Source organism: Drosophila hydei, unplaced genomic scaffold (assembly GCF_003285905.1).
Source record: "Drosophila hydei strain 15085-1641.00,03,60 unplaced genomic scaffold, DhydRS2 tig00000001-arrow-pilon, whole genome shotgun sequence".
NCBI classification, from domain to species: Eukaryota; Metazoa; Arthropoda; class Insecta; order Diptera; family Drosophilidae; genus Drosophila; species Drosophila hydei.
Window position 1 is genome coordinate 6,931,399 of NW_022045643.1, and position 14,688 is coordinate 6,946,086.

Genomic DNA, 14,688 nt, shown 5'->3' on the forward strand with positions numbered 1-14,688 from the left:
TTGTTGCTGTTGCTGTTATTGTGGTTGTTGTTTTTCACACATTTCGTAGCACACTTCTGGGATGCTGATAAATTGCTCTTTTGTTGAGCATTTTATATATGGCACGCAAAAGATGATGTGATTTTTCTTGCATTAGATGAATATTTAATATTTCAATTTCATTACGTGACAGCGGCAGCGAGACAGATGCAGAGAGCGAGAGCGAAAGAGATGGAAAAGTAATAGGTAAGTTAGAGGCGAGTGTTAGAGTGTGAGTCTCGCATGTCCATTTAATTGTTGCCCCTCAGCATGCTCATTATCAGCTTGGCTAACACTACACAAACACATGTGAATAGTACCCGTTGTTGTTCGTGTCTCGAGTGCGTCATTAGGCGTTTGTTAATGGCTTTTCAGTGTCGCCATTTGCCAGCAGCAGCAGCGGCAATAGCAGCGGCAGCAGCAGCAGCAGCAGCGGCGGCAACTCACATGCCTCAAAGTATGCAGTGCAGCGCGCGTGTAAACTCATTTAATATGCTTTATGACGTCATTCATTCGCTCTACTGGCCTGCATGGGCTGCCTTAACAATTTCCCAACTAGGGCCCAGACCAGCCCCGCCCAGCCCAGCCAAGCCCAACCCAACCCAGTGCCACATGCGACAATTCTTCTGTTTCACTGCTGTTTTCTTTTTTTTTTGGCTCTTCTGTTGTTGCCTTTTTTGCCACTATTGTTGCTGTTGTTGGACACGCCTCTTTTGTTTACTTTTGCCTTCATTGTGGCGCAAGCGTTGGCCATTTCAAATGCACATAGCCTTGGCTCACGAGCACAGAATATCCCCGGGCAATACGCTTAAAACGCGTACGAGCCTAGACCTGAAATATATCACGCGAATATATTCTATATTCTCTACAATATGCCATTTCATAACTAGCCAGAGCTCGCAGCTAATATGTGAATAGCCTTCATTCTTAGGCTAACAAACTAGATTTTAAATCAATTTCAATTTAATACTCATTTTTGCTGAATATGAACTAGACATTCCAAATAATTAAAATATAATAAAATAAATAAAAATATAACTAAAATAAAATTATTACAAAATTATTACAAATTCTGCATATAAATTTAAGCTTTACCTATATTATACCAAAGTTATTTTCCCTTCTAGTTTTTAGATCTTCTCTTGACATACCTTATCTTTCGAGAATTCTTTCTCATTAAAAAATTTGATTTACATTTCATACTCTTCTCTTCGCTGGTTTGTCTTTTGATGTCCTGCCACACAGAATTCAATCTGCTTTAAGCTCATTTATGCCATGACCGCAGCCAGAATCTAAATTGGAGCTGTGTATTCAACTGGGCGCAGGTCAGTTAGGTGCTGACCTTGTGCGCCTGCTGACATGCCCTTATATGAGCCTAAACTTAGTCACGATATACGACATACGCTGGTAGCGCCGAAATTGTTGATGGCCCCGTTGATTACATGTCTCAGCTGGTGACTGTCACTGCCTGCTAGTCCAACCACTTAGCAATTGGTTAACACGATTTTGGCCTGAGCCAATCCGGCTGTCCGGCGAGAGCCCAGAAAGCAGCCTACTTGGTACTCAGCGCGGAGTGACTGAAGTCACGTTTTAGCCGCTTGTTTACCGAACCGTTGGGAAAACTCTGCACTTAGGGAAGGCCTTGACAATCAGCTGACCACAAGTAAACTACCTGCTATAGCTTTTCGTGTTCCACAAAAATAAAAAATATGACTTGGCCATATTTGAAAATTGAATGTAACTTTTCAAATTAAAAACTTAAAACTTCAAAAAGAAATAATAATAAATCTAAATCTAAGAGCTTTAGCGGTGGTTATGAAGAATTATTATTTTTACAGTTCTAATTCCCAAGACTCTGCGAACTTTCTCTGCTCAGTCTCCTTTTCTCTCTCTCTCTCTCCCCTTCTCAAAAGTCTTGTTGGAATCTTTCTTTTAGGCTGTGCCTGGCATTAACATTATATTCACTGGACGATCGAATTCTTTTGCTACTTCGCATTTACTTTACTTAGTGTAACTTCACTTTACTTCACGCAACAGAAATTCCAAGAAACTCCATTTTGTTTTCACTATTGTTGTTGTTGCTATTGCTGTGTTTTCTCTGTTTCTGTTTGTTGTTGTTGTAGTTTGCTAACTACCAGTGGCGTCCCGTCCCGTCTCGTCTCGTCTCGTTCCGCGACTGACCGTTGCTTAAAGAGCTGACGAAGCGGTAAACGGAAATGGAAACATGAACTGAAACGAAACGAATACCGTTACTCTGTCTGCATCGGCTCCGTTTTGTTTGGACGTCCGTTGGTGTTCAGGCTAAGCAACAAACTGTTGTCGCCAGCTCAAATTCAAGTGCGTGTTCGAGGCTCGTGCAAAGCTTCGTAGCTGGCGAGGAGCTCGTGTTTGTGTTTGTTGTGCTTTCACACATACGCACACACACACAGACACACACATACATTCGCATATAGCACGTGCTAAGCTTGAGCTTTCCTTTTGCTTGGCGTAGCACGTGAGGCCGAGACAATTCAATTGGTTTTCTCAACAAGTGGAAAGCTTTCAATGCGCCATCAATTAGCAGCACAGGCGCTAATTGAATTTTCATGGCTACCGAAAAGAAGAAAAAAGCTCGCTACAAACGTTTGTACCTCAACCTGTTGACCACCACAGTGTCGCTTAACTGTGACGCTTAACAGGGGCAGATACAAGAGGAGAAGGAAGCTTTTATTGCATGCTGGCTTTTGTCCTTACAGTTTGCAAATAGTTTTCTGCCACATCAAGGACCCTGCCTTGCTCTTGAAACTGGCAACTAGCTAGAGCCAGAGCAGTTGAAATATTTATGCATACATAAGGTCATCGAAGCAATTTGTCCGCTCCGCTCAGCTGGCACTAAAACTACTTATATACATTCACACTGTATATGCTTGAGCTCTTGTCGGCAAGTCTGCAAGTCGGCAAGTACGTACATGCTCTATAGATATATATATATATACACACATTTGCCAGGCTGTATAATTTTATGTTTTAATACTTTGCCAAGGACAAGGTGGCAGGCATAAAACTTTTCAGTTTTCGACACAAAAAGTCTATAATTGAAATTTAATTGAAGTATAATTGAATGCGGTATATTTAGGTGTTGGCAAGGAGCTATAAATTTGGGGCAAGAGCTACTGCTGCAGTACCAAAAAATATATAACAAATTATAGATATTTTCTTGCTCATTTCGACCATTTTCAGTTTGGATATCTGTCATTATTTTAAGCCGTCAAGCGAGCTTTGCCTATTAGCGCCATCTATCGTGTTTTAATGTAGTTAGTTCGTACAGCTTTCGTTAAAATTCAAAATGCAAATAATTTAGAGTTTTTTTAACTAGTGTCGAGGCCAAAATCAGTTAAGCACTTGTTTTTATATTTTTACCACGAGTTAATTTATGCATTTGTTGATATATGTATCAGTTTTTATTTATAATTCATCATCTCTTTGACAAGGCTAAGTCTGTTTGATCTTGAACGCTGTAAGAGCTTAACTGAGCCAGTGGAAACTTAATTTCAAATTTATGTTTGATCAAAGACGATATTTAGTGCATTTCTAGCTACTTACTAGAGACTTAATCTGACTTACGTATACTTAATGGCGTTGCTTTAGGAGCAGCAGGTTTATAACTTACTCTTAATGAAGTTTGCTAAGGATGATGACAAAAATTCATTAGCAATTGAGTTAAATTTACAAGCTGACCAACAACAATAATAATATAAGGTGTTTGTGTGTATATATACACTCTTATTTAAAATAAAATATTTACACTATCGATTTGCGGTTTCGTTGAAGACAAAGCAACAGACCACCAGACTAACAGCTTATGACAACAAAGCATCCTGGTACGGACTAGTACTTTACTTTTTATTTATATTTGTATATATATATTCATATATAAATGTAAATGTATATTTAAGCACAGGCACATCATGACTAGGCACGACAGAGCTGCATGATAGATGCTTGAAAGTGCCTCAAGGAGCAATTTAGTGTTAAATGTTTTTTGTTTCTAGTTAATTGCATGCGGCTTTTCGTTTGAATTGAAAGAGTTTTTGTAGGTGTTCTGTTGAAACAGTTTATCACATATTTATATGAAGAACGTAAACTGGTTCCACGATTGACGTAAACTTCTTAAAGCTAGAAGCGGAAACCGGGCAAACTTAAAAAATATTTTATTTCGTATGCATGTTTATGTATTTCATATGTATAAATATATATATATATGTAAATCTGATTGCTGCTCAACTAAGTTGCTGACTTTATACTCCTCTTCTGCAAATGTCAAGTGTGGCAAAAAGAAGCAGAAGAAAAAACATAGAGACTCGAAATAGACAATGACAGCTCAGAAAGGTCTCGGAGTCGAGTCGTATGCGAATGACAAAAAGCAAAAAAAAAAAACAGCGAAAAAAAGAATAACGAAAAAAAAAACACTTTGGCACACTTTAAAGTTGAAGCGACGACGTTGGCAGTTCGTCACGCCTTTAGACGCCTCTCTGTCATTTAGCAACCGCCGTCTATGGACCATTATTGTTTTTAATTTGGCTTTAAACTGATCAAGGTCGCCGCGACAAAAAGCGGATTTAAATTGGAACGACAAGATGCCAGACACGATAGTTGGCCATATGGAAGGAAATGCTGCCATTGGCTACCTGGCAATAAATACCTGCACTTAACAATTTTATTCGCTTGGACATTGTTCATTATTGAAGTACTTATCACAATGGATTTACCATTCGGCAAACCTGTTTTCACAGCATTTTACAAAAATACCAAACATAAATGCACTAAAAATCAACTTTTAATTCAATATAAATTAGCTAGCGAAATGGCATGGTTTCTAGAGACTCTAGAGTAGATACAAATTGTCTCGTAATAAGTTTAAAATTATTATTAAAGGAAGGCGGCTATGTGCTCATATCTATCTTCATCAAATTTATAAAAATCTCTAAGCTTAGCTTTTTATAACGCTTTACACTGAGTACGATAAAATTACAGTTAACCTTTGATTTGATCAGCTAGGGTATGCACACTGCCATAACCTCAAAGTAACGGTTAAGTATGATTGTTGTTTATGTACGTATGCATAACGTACGTATACTTATTTTAATGAGGGTACGCCCAGATTTGAGTTTCTGGAATTTGCCAGCGAAGCGCTAAAAAAGCTTAAGACAAAAAGTCAAGAATTGAATTTTGCAGCCGCAAGTGGGCAGCAGCAGCACTAGCAGTAGCAGCAGCAGCGAATGCCATCCACACAGAAAAATGCAGTCCACAGCGGTGCGGCCAGCACGCTGCAGGCTGTTACTCACCACGACGAGGGCAGCGCGCGCAACCAATACCAAGCCACTGCTGCCATTTTGCATATAAAAGAGTGTCGCGTACGTGCCGCACTTCTCTCTTTCTTGGCGACAGTCAAGTCACGAGCGTATTTCGAACGGCACTTGTGCAACCGAGCAACGAAAGTCGTCGAAAAAGCTCACAGTCAGACTGTGTGTGCGAGTGCGTGTGCGTGTGTATTTGTGTGGAACGTGTTGCTGCCCCTTCAGCCAGCTGGGCATTGTGTTGAATAAAAGCTTGCGCACGAACTTTCCAAAACTCACCACGGCGCCAACGACTACAGATCGACGGCCAGAGAGTTGTCGACGTCGCCGCGTGTAATAAAAGAAGCAAATTTGAGTTGGTTTTTGGGCTTTGGCGTCGGCTTCGAGAAATTGTGCGCGACAACGTAGCAAACAGTGTAAATGGAGCTTTGATAGCGAACGGAAGGACAAAAAACTCTGCTGCCGCTGCTCAAAGCCGATCTCGATTCGAGTGTTTTCTTAACATTGTGTTTGATTAATCAGTAAGAAAAACATATATAAAGCCAACTGCTGACAAGCTAAAGACAAACTGTGCGCGTGCTATCAACTCTAGAGGGTAAACAAAATGGCAAAACTTTTTGTTGTTTTTGCCGTTTTGGCTTTGGCGGCCATTGGCTCAGGTAAGCATTCAACAAATATTTTAAAATAATCATAGACTAATCTTAAGCACATATATTTAAAAAAATAATAATACCTGCCTATAGTGTGGGCCTTGTTTAATTGCTCTGTCTGGCAATTTGCATTTGTTCAGCGGAAGTTGTCAATCAATTAAATATAATTAAAAAAAAAAAAAATAATTAATGGCCTTCAAAATTTAAGAGCAAAAAACGTATATTGAAAGCTGACTTCAGCCTGTTTGTAACCTTGATTATGCAAAAAGGACGCGTAACCAACTACCATAACAACAACAACAACGAGCACTTGTTGCACTGGCAAAACAACTTTCATTTCTGTAGGGCTCCACAACGGATCCTGAGATTCAACTTGAGAAAAATAACATAAGCATTCAGCTTAACCTAAAAATGTTGCTTGAAATCGAACTCGAGTTCGAATCGGAGTCAAGTCGAGTTGCTCTTTTGACATTTGCGGAATGCATTTGTTGACTCTGACAGGCCATCGATCAATTTATGTATGCGTTAATAAAGTACAAGCCGACGACGCATGTTGGGCAGCGGCCAGCCGTTAGCCGTTAACAGTTATGCAGATATGGCAACTGTTTCTCTTTCACTGTTGCCAACTGTGACTGCAAAATGTCAAAGTTATAGCCAAGCGCAACAAGTATTTCATTATTTTCTGCTCAGTTGCTGTTGTTGTTGTTGTTGCCGTGTTATTTTTGGATTGCGGGTTCTTTGCATTGGTATTGGTGACATCGTATTTCATAATGGCAAACGTGTTTCTTTTTGGCCAACCCCAAGAGACCCAACCAGCTAGACGACATGCCGTTAGCCCCAGTCTGCATCAACATATGTCTATGTCTATATATTCATGTCGGTGTTCATTTTGTTTTCGTTGCTGTTGCTGTTGTTGTATTATCTATTTTGTATATATATATATATAACAGGAAGTGCCACATTTGCAATTTCAAACTCCATGGCAATATCGAACTCAAAATTCTTCCGGTTTTGCAACAACACAAATAGCAAAACGTTTAAATATTTTTCAAAGTTTTGCTTTGACGAAATTCTGCAAATAGAAATGTTTTTCCTAAATTAAAAAAGCTTTATTTGAGCTTAACAAAATATATAAAAAGTACAAATTGTATTTATATATATTAAAGTTTTTTTTATAATAAAAAATATATTTAAAAATAATTTTTAATTTAGTTTAGTATTAATTTTTCTAACTGATTTTTTTAAATGTACAAAAATTGAAGTTTTTCTTAGTTTTTCTCTAATAGATAATAATAAAATATTTTTCCTAAATTAAATACAGCTTTAGTTGAGCTTGACAAAATATATAAAAAATATAAATTGTTTTTATATTTATTAAAGTTTTTTTTTTATAATTCAAAATATTTTTAATATATTTAAAAATAATTTTTAATTTAGTTTAGTATTAATTTTTCAAACTAATTTTTTAAATTTACAAAAACTGAAGTTTTTCTTAGTTTTTTCTCTAATATTTTCTATAATTTTATTCAATTATCCAAACTGAATTTTCTTTAATTTCCCTTACAGCCAGTGCTGCGGAGGTGCGTGTTAAACGTCAGGCCACCACCGAGGAGCCCAAGAAGGAGGAGTCCTTTGAAAAGGAGCTGTGCAAGGACAAAGATGCCGGCGAATGGTTCCGTCTGGTAGCTGGCGAAGGCGACAATTGCCGCGATGTCATTCAGTGCACCTCATCGGTAGGCAACACTCACCTGCTCTCACCTGCTTTCAATATTACTTGAATTTTGTGGCTTTTCCTTTGCTTTTCCGCCTTTGATTTGCAGGGCCTGCAAGCTATTCGTTGTCCCGCTGGCCTCTTCTTCGATATTGAGAAGCAGACCTGCGACTGGAAGGAGTCGGTGAAGAACTGCAAGAGCAAGAACAAGGAGCGCCGTGTGAAGCCACTGCTGCACACCGACGAGCCACTCTGCCAGGATGGCTTCCTGGCCTGCGGCGATGGCAACTGCATTGAGCGTGGTCTGTTCTGCAACGGCGAGAAGGATTGCTCAGACGGCTCCGATGAGAACACTTGCGGTAAGTGCACAAACGTCAATTTACTAAAGTTAAGCGAAGGCCATTGGCTGAGGCGATATTGCTACACTTAAAATATCTTTAATTGAGTGCCAAGAAATATGTAATTTATTGCATCATAAATTATAAATAATTCCCTTTTTTTATGCGACTAGCAACGAGAGTGAAAGGCTTTGCATATATATATCATACTCGAACTAGTATACAAAGCAGATAAAAAAGACTCTTTTACAACTCTTGAGTTTATAAATGTTAAGTGTTTTTAATGAGGCCGGTGCCACATGCAGATTGACTGCTCAATGATTCAGCAAGAGTCGAGCAGTGAGCTTACATAGGATTGGCTGCAAATCCGATATTACCCCATCAGAAAAAGAAGAAGAAGAAGAAGCAGCAGAAAACACAAACATTTCTAGCGGCTCACATTTGTGTGCCGCGTCAATTTCTTTGAGCTGTGCGCCGTGGGCTTTAAGCCTGCCCCAGTCAGACGGAGTCGCACCTTAAAACCGGTCGACGGCATTTAACATTACTTTTGCAGTTGCTCGCTCTTTGGAACAGCTCTCAAAATCTTTGAATATAAAGAAAAACAACAGCTATGCAACACACAAGTGTCTGACAGGTGGGGGGATGAGGGATGAGGCTGGGGGTCGGCGGCCGCCTACGTGCCATGCAGGTGTTGCAGCAAGCTGAGACCGGTTTCGTAAGGCCCTTCAGAGCTGGCAAAGCCCATAGAAAACAGCTTGATTTCAGTACAACTTTTCATATATATATTTAATTATTTAATTTGGGTGGAAATGTCAAGTGTGAAATGCTAGCTAAAATGCCAAAAGAAACTATTTGCGAGCTGAGCTCATCTTAACTGGGTTGCGCCAGGCGATTTGCATCAGCTGGATCGATACAATTTAATTCATTATTTAGCTGGAGTCAACTGTTGAGCCATGCTTAAGTCACACACATCTCGCATGCAACATCTAAATGTTAAATAAATCAATAATTAATTTTAACCTTGGACTTAAAAGAAATAAAACCAAAGCAAACGTTCGCCTAGTTGGCGCCCTCTCCCCCCTCTGTGAGCTCTTGGCATGTGGGGAGCAGCTACCGAAAGGCGTTTCGAAGCCCGCTCGATTCATGTGTAAATTAGCCTTACATAATCAGCTTAAAGCGCTGTATTTTTAGCAATTGCAAAAAGCCGACTAACCAAAAAAAAAATAATAATAACAACAAAGAGCCAGCAACTTGTTATTTATTTATTATAACTTTTTTTTATAATGGCAGCCAGCGTAAAAACCGCAACTAATTTTAAATAACAACAATGTTGGCGTCTTTCTTTTGTGGCTTTCGGCTTCACTTTTTTTTTTTTGCTTCGATTTTATTTTCATTTCGCTTTGGCTGGGTTTACATTAATAATTTGCAAAACACGCCGCGAACATTTCTCAAGAGGCGACCGCATATAAATGCGCATTAATGAGCAAATCAAATGCCAAACAATAGACGAGCAGCAAATGGCCATTGCCAGTTCTAAGACCTCCAACTCCAACGCCGCCTCCTGCCATAGATCATAGATCTGATCGCTGATCGTGTCTTGGCTAATGCGATTCAGCCTCTGGCTGTGGCGGCAACATTTCAAATGCTCAGCGAGCCATCAAGTTGTAAACAATTGTATTTAAAATTGAATAATCCACGTTGAAGGCAATGAGGAAGCCACACTCTGAGCCACACTATGCGAGCCGCAATGTTAGCCAACTTAAATGGCAGCCACATCTCAGCTGGGCTGCAATTTAAAAGCCACAAATCATTAATGTGCAGCAAAGCGTCGAAGCGCAGGTAATTAGCTGTATAAAGTGACGATTGTTACGCTTAGATAGAGACTCGAATAAAAAACAACAAACAAACTAAGGAGTGCCTGAAGAAATTTATTGTAGGAAAAAATAGATTTATGTGAATTTCGATTCAATTACAAATTAAGAAATCACAGTTATAGCTGGTTATTTAATATATATATCAATATATATGTCGATATGTATGCCTTCTGATTATGGTTTATAGATATACATTTTTTTATATATAAATCAATATTTTCGTTAGCTAAAAATATTTTAAAAATATAGCAATCTTTAAATATAAAGCTCTTATACAAATTATGCAATATTTTTATTGCATACATTTCAAATTAAATATTTTTACTCCATCAAATAAATTCATGAAAAGGAAAAAGCTTATAAAGCTGTGTTCACAAAAATAGTAGTGCTTTTTCAGTTGAAAAATAAAAGAACATAAGTCTGTAAATAAAATAAGTTTGTAACAAGAAAACAGCAAAAAAAATAACTAAATATGTTAAGCTGTATATTCCCTTCAAATTGTTCTCAAAATATTGTGTTTATTACAAAATTTTGTTGTGCAACATTTTGTGCTCGGTCGCACTACTATTTTAATGAACAAAGCTGTCTCTTGCAGCTGTCGCTTGTGTAAGCCAAGTGAGCTTGAGTGGCATTTCCATAGAATCCTTCAGTGTTATCTCAACAGTTGCATCGCTATCGATTTCATAACCGAACACTACAAAGAGATCCGTGATGGCTCACTTGTAATTCCATATGGCACTTTGGTTGACTTATCACGTAATCGGTCTGCAGCTACGAACATCCTCTTGAAGCTAAACAGCAAAAGAAAGAAGTAAGACAATCAATAAGCCAGCTCGCATTTAGCTCACAGTTGGCCAAAAACAATGTGTGTACACAAATAGCGGGGCAAAGCGAGAGGCGGACAGAGAAATGGCATGCAAACTGAAAGACAAACCCTAAAGTCGTTTAAATGCCAGGGAATATTCAGAGGCTGAGCTGCACAACCGGTTCGATGCTCGATGACATAACACTTGGCTATAACGACAGATTATTGGCAACAAGAAATGCCAACAGCTGGCACGCAAAGTGAAAGAAGGAGACAGAGAGAAAGAGAGAGAGAGAGAGAGAGAGAGAGGCAGAGGCAGAGGGAGAGATTGAATGACAGACAAAGTGATAAAAGGTCAAGCGGAGACAAAAGCCGGGTGCGACCTACTTGCAGCAACTGACTTGAAAACCAAAAAAAAAAAAAACAAAAACCAAAAAAATGGCAACGTAAAACTAAAAGTGAAAAACAGAAGAGAGGAAAAAAATACAAGTGTTTTCTTTTTCTTTTATTATTATTTGATTTGCTTGGCCTTTGCGTGCCTCGCTGGCATTTCACTTTGGCAAGTGCCAAAGCAGCAAAGCAGCAAACAACAATAACAAATTACGTCAATGAGTTTCTTTTATTGCAAACTTTCGCAGCTGATTTATGATGATGAGCTACTACTCGAAGCTCAAAAGCGCCAATGCTTCACGATCCATGCTCCATGCTCCATGCTCCATGCGCCGTGCAAGTGCAAGGCTTACAAATGACGCTGGCAAATAACGTTCATACATATATCATTTGCATATGACCGCTAATGAATGGCAAACACGTGGGCGTGTACTGAGGCTGACCGACAGCCAAAGATACCGACGCATAGATTAAGCACACAACTGCGGCCCTCTGCCCCGGCCCAGGTGAACGTTGACTGCATGCCAAAGCAGCCACCGAGTCGGCGCTCTTCGCCTGATTGACGAAGAGCCAACTTAAAAAGTAGATTCCAAATAATGTTAAAAAAAACTTGTATGAGATACTGAAATTGTGCAGACATTTTCCATTCACTTTGCGTTTTGGCGACGGCGGTTTTCCCGACGCCCGGCTGATTTGTGATTGGTTTTCCAGCGCCCGATGCAGTTCATTGAACTGCCCATGCGCTCGCCCATGTACAGTTAGCTAATTGTTTGAATTCATTTTCCATAAAGTTGATTGAACTTTGTTGTAACGCTCCGCACAGAATACAAATGATTAGCCAACATTTAAATACACTGAAAAAAATCATATATAAAGGTGGGCGTTGATTGTGTCTTGGGTCTTGCTCAAGTATATCAGGTGTAATATTCACGTTAACATCTACAAGGCTTTTAACATTCTAAAACTCAAGCGGTGGCTTCAGAGTGAAGTGTTAGTAGTTCTTATACTTTATGTTAAGTAGCTCAGCTTAACAGCTAACATTCTACAAATCAAACCGTGGCTTAACAGTGAACTGTTATTAGTCCTTATGCTTTATGCTAAGCAGCTAAACTTAGCAGCTAACATTCTAGAATGCAAGCAGTGGGTTAACAGGGAAATGTTATTAGTTCTTATACTTTATGCTAAGCTGCTGATCTTAACAGCTAACATTCTAGAATGCAAGCAGTGGGTTAACAGAGAAATGTTATATGTTGTAACTTTATATGTTAAGCAGCTGAACTCAACAGCTAACAGATTTGCTTTAAAAGCTTTATGTTATAAGTCAAGAACTTGACTAAATGCCCAAAAACAATTGATATCTATTTAAATTCCATGGTATTTCTGTTCAAGCTTCTTTCATTAATCTATATATTCCGTTAACATTTAGTTTTACACTTGTCTTTTTTTTATTCTTTCATTTACAGACATTGATAACGATCCCAATCGCGCTCCACCCTGCGATCCCGCTGTTTGCGTGCTGCCCGATTGCTTCTGCTCAGAAGATGGCACCTCGATTCCCGGCGATTTGCCCGCCAAGGATGTGCCCATGATGATCACGATCACGTTCGACGATGCCATCAACAACAACAACATTGAGCTCTACAAGGAGATGTTCAAGGGCCGCAAGAATCCCAATGGCTGCGACATCAAGGCCACCTACTTCGTCTCCCACAAGTACACCAACTACTCGGCAGTCCAGGAGACTTCGCGCAAGGGCCATGAGATCGCCGTGCACTCGATCACCCACAATGACGAGGAGCGCTTCTGGTCGAATGCCACAGTCGATGACTGGGCCAAGGAAATGGCTGGCATGAGAATCATTATTGAGAAATACGCCAACATTACGGACAATTCGGTTGTGGGTGTGCGTGCTCCTTATCTGCGCGTGGGCGGCAACAATCAGTTCACCATGATGGAGGAGCAGGCGTTCCTCTATGACTCGACCATCACCGCGCCCCTGTCCAATCCTCCACTGTGGCCCTATACCATGTACTTCCGTATGCCCCATCGCTGTCACGGCAATCTGCAGAGTTGCCCCACCAGATCCCATGCCGTGTGGGAGATGGTGATGAATGAACTGGATCGTCGTGAGGATCCTGCCAATGATGAATATCTGCCTGGCTGCGCTATGGTCGACTCCTGCTCGAACATTCTGACTGGCGATCAGTTCTACAATTTCCTGAATCATAATTTCGATCGCCATTACGATCAGAATCGTGCTCCACTCGGCTTGTATTTCCATGCTGCCTGGCTGAAGAACAATCCCGAGTTCCTCGACGCCTTCCTCTACTGGATCGATGAGATCCTGGCAAATCACAACGATGTCTACTTTGTGACCATGACACAGGTGATACAGTGGATGCAGAATCCACGCACCGTCAGCGAGGTCAAGAACTTCGAGCCCTGGAGGGAGAAGTGCGTGGTCGAAGGCAAGCCCGCCTGCTGGGTGCCCAACACCTGCAAGCTCACCTCCAAGGAGGTTCCCGGGGAGACTATCAATCTGCAGACCTGCGTCCGCTGCCCCAATAACTACCCATGGGTCAACGATCCCACCGGCGATGGTTTCTTCTAAGTCAGAGTGAGAGAGTGAGAGAGCGAGAGAGAGAAGAGCGAAAGAGTTAGTGCGTTAGCATTCAAGCAGCCCCAATCCAAATTCCTACAGTCACCCAAACAACTCGACTTTTATTATTTCAATATACTCAAGACTTTTTTATATATTGTACATTTTATTTTGACTGTGCCGCGTTTTCTCAGAACGCTACAAAAACGCGCACGGCTAAGTCTGCTGTGTTACGTTATTAAAAGAAAATGAAAATGAAAAGAAAGAAAAACAACAACAAACAAAAAGAACAACAAAAATTGACAAAAGACAACACAACAACAAAAAAAGCAAAACCTGTGTGTTTTTTTTTATATACTCATTTTTGTAGTTTTACGTTAATTTGTATGTGTATATTTAAAAAACAAAAAATTACCTAATAAAAAATAAAGTAAAACAAAATAAGAAATTAAAAAAGAAAAAAATACAAAAACAAACTTAAAACGAAACAAATGAAAAGTATATTTCATCATTTTGATTATTGTGATGCTAATCTTGGCTAGGCAGCAGCCATAAAAATGCTATTATAATGCACAAGATGAGTCGAGTCGAGTTGACTTTAGTTGAGTTTGGCAAGAGTTTCTTCTACCTGGCAACAGAGAGCTCTATGGCTGGCCAACAAGCAACCCAATTTGTGTGCGCTACCCACTGACTTACTAACCAGTTTTTCGTATTATCCCAACAACAACAACATCAAATTTGAATAACAAAACGCGTTTCTGATTTCGGTTTTCAGTTTCGATTTCAGTTTCATATGTAAATTTTCCTTCTTCTTCTTCTTTTTCTTTGATTAGTATATTTCGAGTGTTTCCTCGACTGGTTTGGATCGAACCGGTCTAGAATTAGGCATACTTAGCATAGAGTATATATTTATATGCATAATTTGTAGCCGAGCATATGAATATTAAGTTTAAGCTTATTAAAGATA

The 14,688-nt window shown here is 39.6% G+C and overlaps 1 protein-coding gene across 1 annotated transcript; it reads left to right on the forward strand.

The window, feature by feature from the left end:
• The first annotated feature begins 5,445 nt into the window (after nt 1-5,445).
• Nucleotides 5,446-14,021, forward strand: LOC111596875. The gene is made up of 4 exons (XM_023311323.2): nt 5,446-6,013; nt 7,571-7,737; nt 7,825-8,074; nt 12,586-14,021. Exons 1-4 carry the CDS (start codon nt 5,959-5,961, stop codon nt 13,731-13,733), a joined length of 1,620 nt encoding a protein of 539 aa, XP_023167091.1. The 5' UTR covers nt 5,446-5,958; the 3' UTR covers nt 13,734-14,021.
• Nucleotides 14,022-14,688: the final 667 nt, after the last annotated feature.

Bases quoted from the DNA above. Each gene is read 5' to 3' on its own strand.
- LOC111596875 (XM_023311323.2), top strand. From the start codon at position 5,959: ATGGCAAAACTTTTTGTTGTTTTTGCCGTTTTGGCTTTGGCGGCCATT. The intron at 7,738-7,824 runs GTAGGCAACACT...TTTGATTTGCAG, and splicing joins TCATTCAGTGCACCTCATCG to GGCCTGCAAGCTATTCGTTG. The intron at 8,075-12,585 runs GTAAGTGCACAA...TTTCATTTACAG, and splicing joins CTCCGATGAGAACACTTGCG to ACATTGATAACGATCCCAAT.